We start from the raw sequence: 20,027 nt of genomic DNA, 5'->3' as shown, positions 1-20,027 counted from the left end.
ATGCGCATTCATGGCTGCGATTGAGCTCTAGCCAAGGATTCCGACCCACTACTGGATAGCCGCTAGTTTGGTGGAGATCAAGAGTCTACTAGAATTCTTTCTTGCCTTCTAAATCCAAACATGCTTTTGAAATACATAATTTTACAAACAGGTTGACATTCAAAAACTCCTTTACACTAAACAAACTTTTGGAGACTTACAATCCCGGCTCTCAGGTACTTAACTGGAATTCTGACTGCTGCTGCACTAGGGCTGCTTACCTGGTTACCCGACAAAAAAATTCCATTGGAAGAATATTGTGGTATCCTTATATCTGCCTTACATCCTAGGGAGAACACTTTGTGGGGAAACAGTTGGTTTTGAACAAGTGTTTTGTGAAAGAGACATTTACTTTGCAAGCGGAAGTACAATTTGAACTGAAAATACGTTGTGTTGAACTGAATAGAACTTTGTTGAATCAAAATCTTTGCAAAATACTTCACGAATTGATCCAGGGGAAGGGAACCATACAAATTATACATTTGAACCTGTGCACTGTTTTGCTAAACTGAAAGCAGATATATTTACCTTGTACAGTTCGGTTATGTGCATCACTCAGGTACAAATGGACAAAAGGTCATCCTCTTTAGTTTTAGTTGGCTAGGTAGGAACATTCCCGTTAGGATTGAGACAGATGGTCGTTTATCTCAACCCCTTTCTATTTTTTATAAAATGGCAAACATTGAGAAAACTACTTTTTTGTCCATCTCGCATTTCTAACGACTCACAGATGTCTGTGCTTAAAGCAGTTTGCATCTCTGCTTTCTGCCTGCTCATTTAAGAACAGTAGTGGAGGCAAGATGTACCCTTGTCCTACACTTTTTGCCACCCAAAAGTAGTATGGTCACTATAAAAACCCCGAATTGCTGATAAAAACCAATGTGGGAAATTGCATTCTTAAGAGGTAACCTTCGGCACGATCTAGGCACAGCATCAGAAGCAGTCAAGTTCAATGAAAAGAAAATATAAATATTCTTTTAATATAAAATAAAGTTTGGATTAAAAGACTCAACCTAGAAGCATGATCTATGCTGTCTGAGATGGTCTCAATAACCCACCAACTCCCAAAGATAGTTCAAGGGTTTTTATTGATTATCCTGGAAAGAACTCTAAGGGCTGTACCTCTCTCCCACATCCAGCAAAACCAAAACCCTTGCTAATCTAGGTGCCCACATTCAATAGGTAACATCTACTGTTTATTAACCGCTACTGTCCATGTTCTAGCTCTCTGGTTGCGAGGGTCAAAAGGCAACCAACCGCCCTATCTATTTAAGCTCCCACCGGGACTTCCTAGGTTGGACCTACTCTACTTTGAGGTTATTTCTAATGGGTCTTGGGGGTACCTTTGAAACAAGCCCCCACACTCTTTTCTTGCCCTCAAACCCAGATTTTCCTTTCCCGGTCTTCTCCCTTCTTCCACCAAATCTCCTCTTTCCAACTCCAACCATCGTCTCTCCCCACATCTTCCACCTCTTTCCCTCCAATGTCTCTCCCTCTACACAAACTACCTTCAACCTTCCGATCTTCCCCTTTCCTTTTCTGTCCTGCTACTCTTCCCCTCTTCATTACACCACACCACAACTGCTCTCCCCTCTACGAATACTCCACCCCACCTACTCAGTCATCCTCTTTTCACTACCTCAGTCACCTTCCACTCACCCCCACTCTTCACTACCACTCACATACCACACACACACACACACACACACTACCATTTTCTCTCACCACCCAATACTTCACCTTTTCTGAAAACCACCTCCACACTACCAACCACCAATCCCTCCTCCCTCCTCCCTCACACGAACAACCCACACCTTCCCAGTTTGTCCACAGATGACCTCCATGGTCTCTTTGCACCGATTTCCTGGGCCAATCTTATCTGCTCTTCCCCGCATGGGAGGTTTAACAGATGGGAGAATACATAAAAAAGGGAGCCATGGCCGAGCAGTCTCAATGCTGGCCTGCGTTGGATAATGCTCCAATTTGTATCAAGGAGCCACGCCACGGCCGTATCAAAAGGTAAGCATTCACCGCTAGCCCGTCATCAAAGGGTTCTGCCTCTAGGAAGCCATGGCACTCATTGCTTGCCATTTCAAGGTCTACTACTGTGAGATTTCCACCACAGGAAAGCACTGCACCAGAGATCTTCTGCCCTGGCAATACTTTATGCCCAGCAACAGTCCAACTCTGCAATTTTCTGCCCAGCAACATTATTCCTCTGCAATATTCTACCCTATAATAGCTCTCCCCTACACCAGGCCCTCCCATTTTTCATTGGAATAGCCCGAACAAATACGGCTCAAACAAACAAATGTCACCCGACGAGCCACTAATCAACAAGGAATAGACCAAGGAACAGACCCCAACCTATGCAACTGGAAATCACACAACCTGCGGAGAACGACACATGGTCACCATAAAACACCTGTATCACTAACCCAATAGGGAAAAACAAACGTGAAGTCGAACAAGAAAGCCACAGCCAAACCAACAAGCCCACAACCCAAAAAAATTTTTTTAAAAAAGAAAGAAATCGCAAAAATGCCTCGTACCAGAAAATGCCAGCACACAAGAAGGAAACAGATCAACAAACCAGACAAAAGGCGACCAACCATTTCAACTCGCCACGTCAAAGAACCAACACCAAGAAACAATGCCCTCAGGAAGAACCCCCTTGCCAGAACAATAGCAAAATCACCATTTGTCAACCTGCTTCCTGTTCGCGCAACCAACCACACACAAACACATGAACGGTAATGGAAACGCTGCGGACAGACATGAAATGCATAGAAAAAGCATGACTGAACATAGTGAACTCGACAATGCGGACCACAAAACGGACGATACAAAGAATCATTATCACGATCAGTCAGGCAACTCTGCAAAGAACTGATCGGCACAAAATACAATCTTCTAGATCTACTCAACAATGAAAACAGAAGCAACAAAATGCAGATTCTAAAAGAAAGACGAACCAAAACCAAATTAAATTACCAACGACCCCCCCCCCCCAAAGGACAAATCCCACAAAACAAAAATTACTCATTGCAACCTAAACAATGCCAGCTCAATGTCAAAACACCAGACACAACTATGAACTGCTTAGCGATGTAGAAATATACATCCCATTACTCATAGAAACCTGGGTAACAAAATTTCAGGGTAGACTCACACAAATCCCAACCTAACAACTTTAAACTGAAACAAGCCAATAGAGAAGGAAAAATAGGAGATGGCCTCACCCTCGCACACAAAGACCACATCAAATTGCAACAGCACCTCCACTAAATCCCAAACTGGGAATCACTCCTTCACTTAGCCTTGGACAACCAAACTAGGCTTTCATTCCTACTAGTCTACAGACCACCGACATACAACCCTCATTTCACAGACACATTTGTAGAGGTCATTATACCAACATATCCATACAATATGACGACCTAATCATTCTAGCAGACTTCAATATCTTGCTTGAAGAAGAAAACCCCAACTCACCTAAAATACTGACAAACCAACTATCAACAATACATCTACAACAATTGGTGAAGGGAGCAACCATTCACCAGGGCACATGCTAGATGCAATCTGTTGCACAAACAAAACCAGGTTACAACTGCACCCTGTGAAGCCATCACGAAGTAGACACAGAAAGTGATTCAAGTTTTGACGATAGACTTTTATTGAACATATGATGGGGTTGGAAAAAAGGCCTAACCTTCCCTATTCTAAGGTGGGATTTCCCTACCTAAATAAAACTAAGGATGGTCTGTGTGAGTAGGTCCAAAGGAAATATCGGTCTGTGTCCAAAACCGATCACATCTAATAGTGTTTAAATGTGTAGGGGTCTCAACTCCAATAACAGACTCTACCGGCTGTAACTCGAGAAGGGAACTCCCTTCCCCACGTTGCTGTTACTCCAAAAAAGGATGAGTAGGGGGATGCGTCCAGTGCCCTCTTGTCCCTGATAGTTCTTGGATCCTTTCTCAAGATCTTTTCTTCAAACAAAATTCAACACAAAGTCTATTCCTTCTTGTACAGGAAAGTCTGGTGTGTTCGCCTGCCAGACTTCCCCATCTTTGACACTTTCTTGCCACTTCACTGTGATTCACAATGTTTTGTTTGTGAAGAGGATCTCTCCAGATCTCCCTGGTATATTCAGGAATATCATCCAGTTTGCTTCTGTAACAGTCAATCTACTTTCACAATAGTTCACTTTGACCTCTTGGGGTCTTGCAACCTTCCCAGTACACTATCCTGCCAGTAGGTCCTCCCACTGCTGGACTTTCTCCTTCTCGCACAATTTAGGCAGTCTCTGTGGGCTTGGGCTACTGGTTTCCCATAGCTTTCCTCGATGTATCTTTCTTTCATCAATGTCTCCTAGCTTGGACAATGGCAGCTCCCCCAAATTCTAGTTCGTATACTTTTATCTTATTCATCTGAGTCGATAATCAAAACACTGTGCTTTCATGTTTCCCAAACGTTTGTCGTACCCGGGGCCCTCTGTACTACAAGGCAGACTCACAGGTTCTTTCCACGGCTTCCGCAAAAGCCTCTCACGGGATTAGCTTGCTTCCAGCATCCCGTTGTGTCGGCTCTCCTCATCTCCACCTCTCGGTCGGATACCTCTTCCAGGGGCCGCTTCTCCAAATGCTGGCTCTGCCTGGACTGCTTTGGAGCTCCTCTCCTGTACAGGGCTTTGCCAACCCTCAGTCACGCTAGTTGCTGCCCAACTTCTGTAGTGGGCTTCTCCGTCGCAGCCTCTCCGTCTGCCAGGGTTTGCACTCTCCTGGTTGCTGCCTCGGACCTTTCTCTATTAGAAGGGCTGGTATTTAAACGGCGGCTCTGTCGATTAGTCCTCCAGCAACTAGCCCGCTGACGGTCATTTACATAGTCTGTTGTCTGTTTCAGTTGCTTTTACCTCATCTCAGTACCAAAGTGGTAGGTAGTATAATGTCGGTCAATGGGGAAGACACAGGGATAAATAACTGCAGCCTATAAAGGCTGGAAGGGTTGAAGAGTTTTCTTCAAGGGGAAATGGGGGATACCAAGTCCCATCTCACCCTTGGGCTCCTCCACTTCCCTCAGGTAGTCTTCCCTCGCATATCCACCCCCAGGGTCAGGATCCGATTGCGACGGCCTTTCCCTGGCCACTTGGGAGGAGGATATCTGGGTGAAGAAGTGAGGATGCCCTCAAATTCCTCAAAACCCCCAATACAGATTCTCTGAAGCAACCACTTTACGATACATCCACCAACGCAAATACAAGCCAACCTCCCAAAGGCTCCTCCATTTCAGAAAAGAAACAGGAAATCCAGAAATACCATGGACCTAAACAAGAGAATGGAATCCACAAAAGCACCAACTACCGTAGTGAAGTCTTTCCTATAAACTATTGTATTCTGTAGTTTTCTATAAGGCTAATGTCTCCATTTTCTCCTTTTACAGGTTCTGTGAGGGGAAACGCTGGTAGCGTTACCCGCTGTCAGCGGAGAAGACGCGAAGCCCGCGTTCCAGCGGAGGCAAGGCTTAAATAGCTCCCTCTGCAATATGAATAGAATGTGCTGCAATTTGTGAATGGATCTTGCGGCGGCCATGTTTAGTGTCTAAAAGTTACTGTTAAACATTACTAGAGTCGAAGGAAGCATATGCTGTGAATGGTGTAAATGTCATATGTGCCTGAATGATGGCTATGCTCACTGACTGGGATCATATCACTGTCCTCTGGGTCATACTGCCACCATCCAATGACAGTCCTGTCCCTAAGTCCCGCCTCTGGCAGCCATCTTCAGATTTGGTAAGCACGTAAAGTGGCAGAATGGCCAAGAAGAGCTGCACAGGGCCCACATGTAAATACATGCCAGACCCATGCTGGAAAACAATAGTTACAGGTAAGTAACTTAAACCTTCTCCAGCATATTGCAGGGTTGCATATAAACAAATAGAAAAACATATAGAAAGCCACCCCATAACTGTCCACAATCAGGTTTCAGAGCACAGTACTGAAACAGCCCTTCTGGAACTCAAATCCAGGCTTTTATCCAACATGGATAAGGGACAGGCCACTAAGCTCATGCTGCTGGACCTCTCAGCTGCATTCGACCTGGTTGACCACACGTTGCTGGTCACCAGGCTCGAACAGGTGGCAGCATTCTCCCCAGAAGCCTCGCAGTGGGTAGCCTCCCTTCTTAAGAATCAGGTCAGCTGCGTCTGCTTGGACATAGCTGAAGCAGATACAATTTCGATCGAATATGAAGTCCCGCAGTGAGCAAGCCTCTCACCCTGCTTTTATAACATCTTTACTGTTCTTCTCTATGCTGGTGCAAGAAAATATCTGGCTTACCAACTTTGCGGACGATACGCAATGTATCATCCCTCTTACCGGAGACCACACACGAGACGAACAGTGTATTAATAATGCCTACACCTGTATCGAAAATTGGATGGTGCAAAATGGTCTAGCACTAAACCGAGCCAAAACTGAGCTCATGATTGTGGGTTCTCCCATCCGGATCTCCAAGCTAGATCCCAGGTACAGCAACTTCCAGCTTGGTGAAGTCAAAATTGACACCCTCAAGAAAGTCAAGTCTTTAGGGGTAATTCTTGACCAACACCTTTCTATGAAAGCTCATGTGGGAAGTGTGGTATCTGGCACAGCCTACCATTTAAAATTTTGCACACCTTCGACCCATGATCTCCCAGGCAAATGCAGAAACTCTGGCTAGAGCCATAGTGGGAGACAAAATGGACTACTGATGCAGTCTCTTGACTGGCATTAGCCAAACAGAAATAAATAGACTGCAAGTTATCCAAAATGGAGCAGTGAGTGGTTACTGGTCTTACCAGACGTGACCATGTCACACCAACCAGAAGAGCTCTACACTGGCTCCACGTAGAGGCCAGAATCCATTATCGCCTACTACTCATCACCTTTAAGTGTCTTCTGGGTATTATTCTCCGCTACCTGAATGAGTTGTTCTTGCCGAAGAGTTTCTCTCGGTCTCATCACCGGAGACCAAAATGCTCACGATTCCAAGAAGCAAAACCAGGAAAGCCGAAAAAGGAGCTTTTGCCATAGCAGCTCCGACAGCCTGAAATTGTTTGCCGCTGGACCTCAGGCTGGAAACCAAACTTGAACTCTTCAAAAGTAGGCTGAAAACATGGCTGTTTGATTAAGGTCTCATCTCCTGCTTTAGTCCACGACTTCTCCGGATCGCTACCTCCCTCCTGTTTTTTGTCGTATGTGTCTTGTCCGTGCCATCAAGCCTACGGGTTCATTGCTGCGCAATATAAATCTATTAAAGTAAAGCATGGGGTCTGGCATGGATTCACATGCTCGTGAATAACTAATACACAGCAGTACACATTACACAACCAGGGGAGGTGGCAAGGCTCAACAGAAGCACTTGACACTTACCCCTGGAACAGACTCACCTCAAGCAAACAGTTTGCATAGCGCTGCCTGGACTCCCCCCTGGAATCCCTGTTGATGCAGTAGAACCTCATGAAGGTATGCGTGGACCTCCACGTCGCAGCCCTGCAGATGTCGAGCAGGGGCACACCAGCAAGGAATGCCGTCGTCGCAGCAAACGCTCTGGTGGAGTAGGCTCTCTGGCAGCCCGGCAGAGGCCGGTTAGCCAGCCGATGACAGTGCATGATGCAGCCGGAGAGCCATCTTTAGACGGAAGCCTTAGACAAGGCCGTGCCAGGATTCACAGGTCCAAAATTCACAAACAATTGAGTAGTCTTCCAAAAACCTTTAGTGTGCACCACGTAGAATTTCAAGGGACAAGAAACATCCAGCGAAGGCAAGGTCTTCTCCGCTCGTGACAAATGTTTCGGGAAGAAAACAGGCAACACCAAAGGCTCATTGAGGTGGAATTCCAGTGGGACCTTCGGCATGAATGTGGGGTGCGTATGCAGCACCACCCTCGATTTGTGAAAAGTCAGTTGCAGGACAAGGCCTGGATATCACCCACTCCTCTGGCTGAGGTGATGGCCACGAGGCACGCCATCTTACATGAGAAACTTGAATGGGGCTTGATGCACAGGTTCGAAAGGTGCCCCCATGAGTCGGGTCAGGACTACACAAGTTCCCATGCCGGGGCAGGCGCCTTCACCAGCAGAAAAGATCAAAAAAGCCCCTTGAGAAACTCCTTGACGAGTCCGAGACCACGACGAGGAGCTTCCCAGGGACCTGGTGTAGCATCAAATGGCCGCCAGGTGTACCTTGATAGATGCATAAGCCAAACCAGCTTTTGCCAAGGAAGGCAAGTATGGAGGAAGCTGCGAGCAGTGATCCTCAGAGGGATAATCTTCTGCGACGGCAACACAGAAAAACGCTTCAACTTCTGGCCATAGCACTTTAGTGTTGATTGACGCCCTGGCTTTGGCGAGGACCTCCCTGCAATCCGCTGGCCGTGCATAACCCCCAAACTCTAAGGCTACAGGAGCCATGCTTTCAGGTTCAGAGATCCTGGGTCATGATGAAGGATTGCGCCTTTCTCCCGGGTGAGCAGATCCGGAAGTACCAGCAACTTGGAGGAGTCACTGACAAGCTGTGTTGGTCCGGATAACAAATCTGCATCGGCCAAGCCGGGGCGATAAGTATCATCCAACACCAACACTGTCGGAGTGTGTTGATAACACATAGCAGGAGAGGAAAAGCGTACAGAAACAGACCTTCCCACAGGAAGGTGAACAAGTATGCCATGCTCCTCGGTGGGTGGAATATTCGGACAAACTTTAGGCATTTTGTGTTCGCCACTGTGGCAAAAAGGTTGATCAGAGGTCTGCCCCATTTGACGAAAATATGGTCCACCGGATCCTTAGGAAGTTCCCACTCGTGGCAGGAGTGTGGTTCCGATGGCCCAATGCCACAAGCCAGAGCTTCCTTGGAGAGCGCTGAGGGCAATCGAGTGCCCCCTTGCTTCCTGAAGTAGAACAAGGTGGTGGTGTTGTCCATGAAGATCCTCACCACCTTGCTTCTCAGAGATGGTAGAAAAGACTTGAGGGCCCAGAACACTGCACGTAGCTCCAGGATGTTGATGTGCAGACAATTCTCCTCTGAAGCCACAGACCTCTGCCGTATAGTCATCCAGTGGGAGCACCCCAACCTTCCAGAGAGGCATCTGTGGTGACCATCTCTTGGTATAGCAGGGTTTTAAGTCCCGTCCCCTGGGCGATGTGGGCACGTACGCCCCACCACTATCGCTCGCCAGAACTCCTTGTGGGGGTGAAGGGGGGAGAGAAGAGGGGCCAGGGAGAGAAATCTTGTCCACAAACCGCCTGGACACTTGTTTCCAATGTGCACCCAAGAATTCCTGTGGGGGTCGCATTTGCAACCAGCAAAGACGGACGAGGTTGATGCAGGACGACATGCCCAGCAATGACTTGATGGCCCCAACCATGGTCATCTTAGCAGACGACAGTCGCTGCACCTTCCCCTGAATATCCACCAGCCTCTCCTCCGAGGGGGATGCCAGGCAAGACACACTGTCAAGTCTGGCGCTGAGGAACAGTGCGTTCCGCGATGGCGTTAAGCAGGACTTTGGATAGTTTACAGAGAACCCCAGCTCTGTCAGTAGCTGGACCGTCCCCTTCATGTGTTCGTCGGCCAGTGCTCGGGAGTGGGTAAGTATCAGTCAATCGTCCAGGTACGAGTATACGTGTATGCCCTGCAGATGCTGGTGGGCAGCCACCAGGGTCAGGCATTTTGTGAACACCCTTGGAGCCAACTTCAAGCCGAAAGGTAGTACCATGCAACAATGTCTCCTGTGGATGGGGACATTGAAGTATGCATCCTCTATGTCCAACGTCGTCAAGAAATCCCCTTCCTCCAGTTGGCCGAGCAAGTGTTGCAACGTGACCATCCTGAATTTCAGGGACTTCAGGTACTTGTTCAGACGGTGTAGGTCTAGGATGGGTCGCCAACCACCAGTCTTCTTTCTGACCAAAAAGAATCTGGAATAGACTCAGAGCCGTTTGGTACAAGCTATATTGCCCCTTACCTTAACATGCTCCTGATGGGGAACCGGTGTAATACGAGGGCACCTGCGTTGAAACCCAAGTTGTGTCCCTGAGCCAAAAGTGTCCAGAACCCATCGGTCGATGATGATCTTCCACGCATTGATATACCTCGTCAGCCGGCCTCCCACTGGGGTACAGGAGTGGGGGCCCGAGGTCTTGGCCAGTTCATGCTTGCATGGGCGACGGCGCCCTGCCCTGTGGGCGGCGGCGACACTGACCCCCACTACCGTAGACATGGAAGCGACTCCTGTAGGCTTCCTGCGTGGAGGATCGGGGAGATTGCCTGTACGATGTGGAGCATCCCTGGGATGATCTGCTCGACATTCCCCTGAAGGAGCAAAAAGATGACCAGCAATGCTGTAGCAGAGTCCCAAGGGAACGTGCCATCCCTGTGTCCGTCTTTATAGCTTGAAGGGATTCGTCGATCGCCTTCTTGAACAGGTTTTCCTGAACAGGTTTTCCTGAACAGGTTTTTTTCTGTCGAAAGGCATATCCAGCATCTTTGGATGAATGTCCTGGCAAAAGTTAGTGGCCTTCAACCATCCCTGCCGACCAAGGCAAACACTGTCTTTCCCCATCTGTCGGAAGCCAGTCAGCGATGTCCAATGCCACTGTAATGGCATGGTCTGACGCCACCTGCCCTTCCTGGAAGATAGCGAGAGCCTCCGTTTTCTTGTCATCGGGAAGGAATTCCAGGATATGGCGGTTTATGGTCTTTCAATCGAAAAGCAAATCCATCGAAAAGCTATCTTTTACATTTAAAAGTACATTTCCATCAAAACCTGTCCATCGAATATAGGAATGGACAAGTTTTGATGGCTATGTACTTTTAAATGTAAAAAATAACTTTGATGCATTTATTTTTAACGTTAAAATGTTAAATGGAGCTGTCCAGTCCTGAAATCTTGAAAGTATTTCGGCACTGGGCAGCTTCATGTAACATTTTTACTGCCAAGGGCACACCCCCAACCCGAACCCTAACCCAACCCCTAACCCTTAACCCTTATCGAAATCCAAGTAAATATATTCAATGAAAGTGCAATGCGATAGAAATGACTTTCAGTGAATACATTTCGTTGGATTTCAAGTCGATCAATCCATTTTCCATGGATAGTCCAGATACCAGATAGGGCCTAGCTTGTACCAGAGCTCCCGGTCGTATCAGGACAAGATGACCAGAGCATTAGCCACTTTGATCGTGGATGCCGCCGTGTAGATGACCCTCTGCCCCATGGCGTCCATCTTCCCCTCGCTGTCCGGGGGTACCTATGATGCAGAGGCCAGGTTGGCAGAACGTCTTCTTGCGACAGCAGACACTACCAAGTACGGCGACGATTTTCACCAGAGGAGTCCGGCACCCTGCATTTCTTCTCCAACCTGTCGCACGTTTGGACGGAAACATGCATGGATTTTTCATGAGGGCCAGGCCTTCCTCCCCAATGTCGTCCAAAAAGGGTACCGACAGGACAATCTTCCTCTTGGAGTCTCGTAACTGGTATAGGAAGCCCTCCCTTTTGGTTTCCTCTGGCAACAGTTGGAACAGCTCAGAGGCCCTGGAGATCGAGTGGAATGATCCTACCTAGTCTGGTGGAGAAACTATGAGCGTCCAGGTGCAGTGATTAGTTGTCCGCAGGGACGAAGTCCTCATCTTCGTCGGTTCCCGTGACCGTGTCTGCATGTGTATCCAGGTCCACTGGTGGAGTCGAGGCCCGACGTGGTGGAGGAGGCTAATGCAGTGGCATCGGTTGACGCTTCCTCTTCTTACGTGGAGGGCGGTCAGGGACCTGCCTGCGGTAGAACAGGTGCCAGTGTTTGAGGTAACCTTTGTTGGAATTCTGTCACTAGGGTGTGGAGGGTTGACAGGAGGTCCATGGATATGTCCCTCGGGCAGCAAGTGAATGAGGAGTGCTAGGCCCTGCGCTGCCTTCCTCCTCGTGGACTGTATGGACGGACGCTTGGTCGTTGTCCGTGGAGTCGATGCCCACTGGCTGATCGTATGGAACCTTAGAGCTGCTTTGAGGACTCCTTGCCCCCCTCACCCCCCTCGGAAGGGCTGTGTACCGGGATATTAACTGGTGCCTTTCACCCCCCCATCCCACCCCACCGAGGGGTGCCCGCAGCCTTCGCAGGCAGGGACACACTGCACTGTAGGGACCATCCACGCCTGGTCAGTACCTCCTGCTGTAGCGGTCACCGCAGAGGATGTCGACGAAGCGGTCGACGGGGTCTTTGGCTACACCGGGTGAGCCTGCTGCAAGGCCTTTTTCTCTTCCACCGGCCTTCGTTTCTCTGCTTTGTCCCGTAACTTGGCCGGGGTGGAGGATTTAGTCTTTGAGGCGAAACCCGTTGGCAGGCTGGCTGAAGTGGTGGACGGCAATCGCAGTCTATCCGACCTGGGACTAGCATCAGTGGCAAACCCGGCGGAATCGGCCTTGCGATTCTTGGCCTTGTCTTGGACCCCCCCACGGATGGGGCGTCCTCAAAGGGATTCGACCTCTTGGACGGAGGTCACTCCTCAGAACGACCGGTCCTATGTGAGGCATGACCGTGCTCGAAGGAGGGGTCAGGGAACTTGCTCGACTTGAGCCAAGCCACCAGTCTGCTATACCCGTTTTACTTAGTTTTCTTCGAGAAGCCCAGGCATATCTTGCACTGATCCTCGTTGTGGGTGCAGGCAGTACAGACACTTTTGATGTTTGTCCTCCACAAAGACGTTACTTAGCCCGCACTGGGCGCAGGGTCTGAATAGGGTCCTTCCCTTCCTTTTTCTCCTCCGTCATGGTCAGAGGGTGAGAAGTAGGCCCAAATCAGGCTTCCAGAAACGTTGACGAACAACGGCGCTTGAGGGGCACTCAAGTTACTGACAACAAATCCCCATTGCCTGCTGATGTAGATAAGAGCACAAGGGCTCAGAAGAAACAAAAATAGAACTTTTCCGCAAAGAAATGTGGAAAAAAAGTACAAAATAGCTTTGTGAGCAACTCAAGGACTCCCAATACTGAAGCGTGCAGTACAAATCTGAAAATGGCTGCCAGAGGCGGGGCTTAGGGAAAGGACCGTCATTGGATGGGGCAGTATGACCCAGAGAACAGTTGTGTGTAGAGGGGAAATACAGTTTTAAAGTGAAAGTGAAACTGTTTTTTACCAAGGATTCACAGACTGACGACAGGGAATATTCATGAGCATGTGAATCCATGCCAGACCCTATGCTGGAGAAATATGCTGCCCCTGAATGTTGATGGGGCGAGTGAAGTGACACCATGTAAAACACACACAGATATGCCCGAATATGGTCCCCCGGGAACTTTACAATGCCACCCCTGGACATAAACAAATATGAGGCCTTTTGGGTAAACTGTTCAGCTGATGGGAAGCTTGTACAATATTGGATTGCTCCTCAGAGGAGCACGAGGCACAAGGGGGGGGTGGGGAGCCTACGCAGGGCAACTAGGATATGGATACCAAGGGAAAAGGGCAGTGAACTGCTGGCAAAAAAATGTGTCAATCGATAAATTGATCAAGGGGGGGGGGGGGGGGATGTTGTAAATGTCCAGGGGGGGGGGGGCACATACCAGAAGTAATGTGGCGACATTGAGAGTAATGTGGTGGGCGACGTCGGGGTGGGACGTCATTGAACGCAGCGCTGCTTGCATAAGTAGATATAGAAGCAGGTGCAGCGCAAGACGTCCCATGGGGTAACGCAATTAAAGGTGGGTGAGCTGGGAGTAGTAATGGGTAGTTGTATAGCGCAAGCACCAGGTGGGTGTGCAAGGGCCCTAGGCAGTAACATTGTAGGGGGGCTTGTAACAGTAGAGAAGCCATTTTCTTGTAGGCCCATGTTAAGTAAAGCATTTCTCGCATAATAAAAGAGCTGCAGGCCTTTGTGTGACAAGTAGCATGTATTTCTTGAACATTCAGCAAAAACAGTGTGCAGAAATGTTGCACGGCTGAATTTTTCAAAGGAGAACGCAGCCCCATCGAACTCACTAAGAGATACTTTCGAGACCAATAAGTTAGGCACCTGGGTGCATGAGGAGAATTGACAGAGAAATAGAAATCAAACACAGTTCATTCAAATTCAGCCACGATGTGGTGTAGTTTTTTCAGACTACACTCGGAAGCAAGGCGCGAGAAGGTAGCTGAAGGGGGCCAGAGCATTGGAATAGGGGTTATGGGACACGACAGGGAGTCAATCAGCAGAAAGAGGTTTTGGTGTCCCTAGGGTGCAACATTGTACAGTGCCCTCGCTGATGTGCGCACACCGTTGGTCATATTCAATGTGAATGTCTCACCCCTTGCTATCGCAAGCAATTTTGTATATTTGGCAAAGCCAGCCAATGACAAACAAGTGTTTTTGACTCAACAGAACAGTCACGTAAATTGAGGGGTGGCGTCGGAAGGTTTGTGAGGTCACGAGGGGTAATGTGATTTTTGTCCAAGAAATGGTCCACCCAATCAGGGTAATTCAACATCTACATTCTTATAGGGGACTGACTTAGTCCCACCAATAAGCTACAGTGACCTTCCCTGAAAATGTAACAACATTTTTGTATGATAAATCTAATAATTAGGAGTATAAAGTTGACAGCTCATTTTGTTCAGTTCCATGGGGCTGTCAGAACCGTGCTTTCCCAGCGGTTTGGGTCCAATAAATTTGCGTTACTTCTTGCTTGGTGTACGCTCCTTTTGCATGGTATTTTTTGTTCCTCCGACTATTTTTACCGGAGGTCCCCTCGTACAGTATCAAGCACAAGTCTTAAGCATTCGTGGGCGTCTCACTGGGGATTAAAAGTGAATTTTATGATACCGCGAGTTGGAAAGCAAGAGGATCAAGATAGTACAAAGGAAAGCAGCTCAGTTTAATAGAAGCATTTTATTTTTACGCCTCGGAACTTTGGGTCTGCCTGGAGAGAGTTCCAGCTCTTAATTGGGGGACGTGTCCACAATAAATGTTCTGCATGCCCTTACTGCGTACTGAGGAGTTTCACTACTCAAACTGTCCTGCCCGCATTTTTCGGGGCTGGGAAAAGTACAAGCAAACAGAACTGGTCCGCACACAACTACTAGGGTGCTGGATGTCCTGCACTGATCTCCGGTGACAGTGCCTTGCCCTGTGAGGGGGAATCACAGGCCCATCATCCACTGCATAGGACAGGCACACAGCACCTTAATTCATCCCCTTGGTGACCAGGACCGGACTGTGATGGATGGCCTCAACTCCCAGACACCGAAAGATCGTTCAAGGGTTTTTACTTCACAAATTGTAAAAAAGGCTCCAAGGGTTTACCCATCTCGACCTTTGGAGGGCTTCCCACCTCTCCAATCCAGTCTTGGCAACTAGAGATCAGTGAACCCACTATCTAAAGGCTAGCCGAAGAGGGCCAAAAAAAGGCAAAAGCCTTATCTGTGCGACTCCCACCAGGGTTCTTCTAAGGGGCTTCTAAGCTAACAACGTTATGTTAGTGACGTTTCTTGTGCCAGTAACAGATGCTCTGGTCTGTTCCCTCACCGACATGCTCCCTCTCGCTCGGTCTCTCCCTTTCTTGATTTCACTACTCCTTTTGCCACACCCTCTACTCTCACTTGCCCCTGTGTCTCCTACACCTTCTATCACACCCTCCTGTCTTTCTACTCTCCTTCCTCCCACTTCTGTCCCTCCCATGCCCACATTCTCTCATCTCCAATCTCCTCTCTCCTACATACGACCCCATCTATGCATCTGTGCCCTACTTACCAAAACCACCCCTCGCTTCAGTCCATCCTCACCACTGCTTCCACAACCACCTTGCCTCCTCACCCCCTCCCTCTCTGCACCCTCCTACCATATACTCTCCAATACCCACTACACATCTCCCTCTGACTTCTATCTATCTCCATAGCACTCACCTTCACACCCTCCCTCCCCTGGTACCACTTTCTCACAGTCAATACCTCATATGCACTCTAACAACTCTGCCGCCCGCTCTTCAGTACTCAACTGACTGTTCTACTGCCCAGCTCCATGACTCCCGTCCTCACCCCTAACACGGTCTCTCATTCACTCACCAATTTCCTAGGTTTATCTCCCATTCCCTGCTTCCATTTGTTCCAGCACACTGGCCAATCTGCGGCTATTCTTTTCCCACGGGCTGGGTTACACAGGTGCAACCCTTTTTTAACATCCATTTGTAGGTTAGCAGCCAGGTGCTCAGGCTGCTCGTTTTCCTTCTGGTTTTCTTTAAGTGGTGGTGTGTTGGGCTTCCAAATCGATTTGGGGAGGATGGTTGACTCTCTCCTGTCCCCTGCCATCCTTTCTCACTCAGTTTGTTTTGCTGCCCAATCCTTTGCCTGGGGAAAACAGAGGATCACAGTCCATTCCATTCCTGTTTTGCGATTCGATACCCCTGGTTTCCAGTCTGAGTTTTCTTTGCTGTACCAAGGTGCTTTTTGAGAGATGGGTTTTCTCCCAGGAAGACCCTCCTAACCCCAGGTCAGGATGGGTCCTTGCTAACCCCCCCCCCCACTTTACAAGGTCCACTCCCAGACACTGTCACATATCTAAACCAATTCTTCCAAGCACTCCCTCTCTGCCCTTGCCCTGGGACCTTGAACTAGCCGAAGATATCAGGAGATGGAATTCTCCAAGCTTGGCTTCTCATGGAGGGTTTCTAAGCATTGTCTAGCAGCGCAAAGGTGTTTCAGAGTAATACCTCCTCTGGTAGGCCTGGCATCACAAACATGGGGATTAAAAGATGCTGACCCAAATGTCTACCTGTGCCTGGGGATACTAGTCTGCATCGCCAGGGACACAGGATTTGGGGCAGGGGTCCCAGACAGAGTTCCTCTTGTGATAGTCCTTCAGAGCGAATGGCTGACCTCTTGCTTCCAATGTCTAACCTGGCTTTTACCGGCTCTCTGCAGACCATCACAGGAAGATGGAATTTTCTGTCAAACTCTCTGGTGGTATATCCGGTTCAGGCTGGGGACTCCAAGAGCATCCTCTTCTTTAAGGAACTGATCAGAGAGGTATTCTGGTCCCGCTGTTTCGAGGCCTGGTTTGGGCTAAGGGGGATGATTCTTCTGAAAGTCTATATAGCCCTATATCCGGTTTAATGTGAATTTTCCGCTATTTGAAGGCCTCACTTAAAGACCATTAGATTTTGTGCAGCCCTCAAAAAGCCGAAAAAGCTCATGCCCGGGGGTTCTCTTCCAATTCGGGGTTTCACCCCCCCCCCTCCTACCCGAATCCCTCTTTTCCACCTTGCTCCCCCACCACATACACGCAACTCGTTCATTACCACCCCCACCCATCCATCCATCCATCCATCCACCCACCCACCCACCCACCCACCCACCCATCCATCCATCCATCCATCCATCCATCCATCCATCCATCCATCCATCCATCCATCACTTTCCACAAACACACAGAAACAATCACACACACACACACACACACACACACACACACACACACACACACGTGCACCTCCCCCTCTGGGTCTTGCCGTGCCCGTCAGCTCCTGTGCACACTTGTGTGCATCGCAGGGGCTGACATACCGATTTAGAAGCAGTTTTTCTAAATCGGTCATTTTTTTTGTTCACTTTCTTTGAAACATTTGTTCTCAATACCCTATATTTCCATGGGCTCTTCTTTCCACTATTGCCATACAATTGAATGAGATTATGGAGAACAAGCCTGTCTTCTTGAGCGAGATCACAGAGAATTTCCTTTTACTTAAACAATGCAACCTAATTCGTCAGGTTTTCCTTTGCACACAGCTATGACGCTTCCCATTTCCTAAAAGCAACACTCCCGGTCGTCTTCCACGTTCCTTCTGTCACATTTGATTACCGGCAAGGCCTACTCATTAAAAGCAAGTGGCAGGCAAAGTAAAGTGATTATTTGTACACCTCACCCATCGTTTGCATACAAAGAGATTATCAACTTGGCCATGGTGAAAGAATATTTTGGAGGCTAGAAACGTATAAGATGGCCCAGTGAGTACATGTCGATCTGCACATAGCAGGTAGGGTTCCCTTCAGTACGAACAGGAAGCTAAGATTTGAAGAATTTAGCGAAAACCCATAATGTAGAATGTTGAGGTAGTAATGGTCCCCTCTTTGCCACAAATGTACAAAATAACGGGGACTCAAATAGGGCAAGAGAAATTTCTATTTACAGTCTTTACAGTCAACTGCAATGTTTCGAAAATGGGAATTTACTACAAATCAAACTAAAATTAGGCACCTGCAGTAACTTACATGGTCCTGTCCAGATTATGGTGACCTCGAGAAGGTACAGTTCGACGTCTAATGCTGGATAGTTTTAACGAATTGATAAAAATGTAATCCATGCTCCATTTGCAGAGATTTGGGGTGACTGGGAGTTGTACCCATTTGTTGAACGTCTGGGCACACATTCTGTCAAACCTCTTATCAAAGGACTCCAGACCAACATCATAACATCATCTGGGGGCAAGAAAACCGGCATCTCTAGCCTTAATTGATCAAAACACTGATGCTACACACTAGGTTCACAACTGCAGTTAATTCAACCCTCTGCTCTTCTTTTTGCATTCTTTTCAGTAGCTTTCAGCCCACGTGATCAATCCTTTCTGGCTTTTTCAGTGGGTAATAGAGATTCAACCAGTCTGACTGATAAAGGCAATCGCAGCTATGCATTGGTAGCAAAAAACAGACCAAATGTTGGGCCCTGACTTTATATCTCTTTTAGGGAGCTACCCGAGATCTACAAACCAACCACAATCCGTGCAAATTCAAGGAAAACCCAAACTACAGCCTTGAGGCCCATTTGAAGAGAGTAGGAACAATGGCAGGCAGATTTGAGAGACTTATTTGGAGGCCATTCCATTACAGATTTCATGCGTGAGCCTCCTAGCAATGTAGGGTTCTTCAGTTATCTGAAAGGCCTTGGTTTCTCACAACAATCTCCTCTGAGATCACTTCCAGGTCACTCCCCAAAACGAGCCTGAGGGTTTAGATTTTTTTTCGGTTTTACCCTCATTTTAATTAAATGTTGAACCTGCAACCAATAGAGGAAGAGTGTCAAATAAAAATGGAACGCCGAGACAAACCAGCTCTAGCACTCAAGGGAGCTGAAGCTGGTTGGGACTCCAGAGAAAGGCACTAGTTATCTTGTTGTAGTGTAGTCAAAAGGGCAACATAACCAAATGTTAAGCAATGTTTGGAGGGGTTTCTTTGTCGCCATGTACGCCCACAAATAGGACTAGTACAAAGGAAAAAAAGAAATTATCGGGACTTACTTGCAAAAGGAGCTTTGGTCGCAGGTCTTAAAGTTGCTCCGATCGACAGCCAGCGTGACCGAGAGGTAGAGAACAGTGAACAGGAGGATCCTAATAGGGAACCTAAAAGAGCAAAAGAAAGAGGCTGTTGCATCAGAGAGCATTCATGGAGAACCGAGCGAAAGAAAGATTAAACATCACTACACGGGACTGCTTGAGAACCTCTCATGCATCAAATAGCTATACCAAGTACCAGGCTTCCTGGGGTATAGATATTGCCATCACAATACAATTCTGATCTAAAACGAGCTGTACTCCGCTTTCACTCATGCTTAAGAAGAACTAATCACATTTAAGAAAAAGGCATCCCTGTTTTGACAACCATATCCACTTGTCCCAACTGTTTTTGACCTCAGACTTTGGTCAATCTGTTGTCTAATTTCGCTTTCCTTCCCATCACCACCTTCCCAACACTACCCTCCTTCTCCACAGATTAAGCTTAGGCGACACCTTTTGGACAAGGCCAGGTTCCATGAGACCACTATGGTGGCCATGGGCGCAGTATAAATATTGTAGAACATAGCAGGGGCTATTAGGTACAGGCGACTTCTCCTACAGACAATGATGGATGGGAAGTAAAGTATGAGACAGAGAAGAAAAGAAAAAAAAAAGACACGTAGTCGGGAATCCAATGAATCTGAAATTAGAACACAAGTG

General features: G+C 47.9%; 1 protein-coding gene across 2 annotated transcripts in view; it reads right to left on the bottom strand.

The window, feature by feature from the left end:
• The window catches only part of GANAB (glucosidase II alpha subunit), a 919,668-nt gene that overhangs the window by 852,728 nt on the left and 46,913 nt on the right, over positions 1-20,027 (bottom strand). For both annotated transcript variants that reach the window (XM_069645184.1, XM_069645185.1), the window contains exon 2: positions 19,332-19,433. In XM_069645184.1, the coding sequence (XP_069501285.1) occupies positions 19,332-19,433 (102 nt within the window). The remainder of the gene's footprint in view (positions 1-19,331; positions 19,434-20,027) is intronic.

The sequence above is a fragment of the Ambystoma mexicanum genome, chromosome 2p (assembly GCF_040938575.1).
Source record: "Ambystoma mexicanum isolate Mex_15411 chromosome 2p, UKY_AmexF1_1, whole genome shotgun sequence".
In the NCBI taxonomy this organism is placed as follows: domain Eukaryota; kingdom Metazoa; phylum Chordata; class Amphibia; order Caudata; family Ambystomatidae; genus Ambystoma; species Ambystoma mexicanum.
The sequence above is the reverse complement of the archived record's forward strand: the minus strand, read 5'-3'. Positions and strand labels throughout refer to the sequence as shown.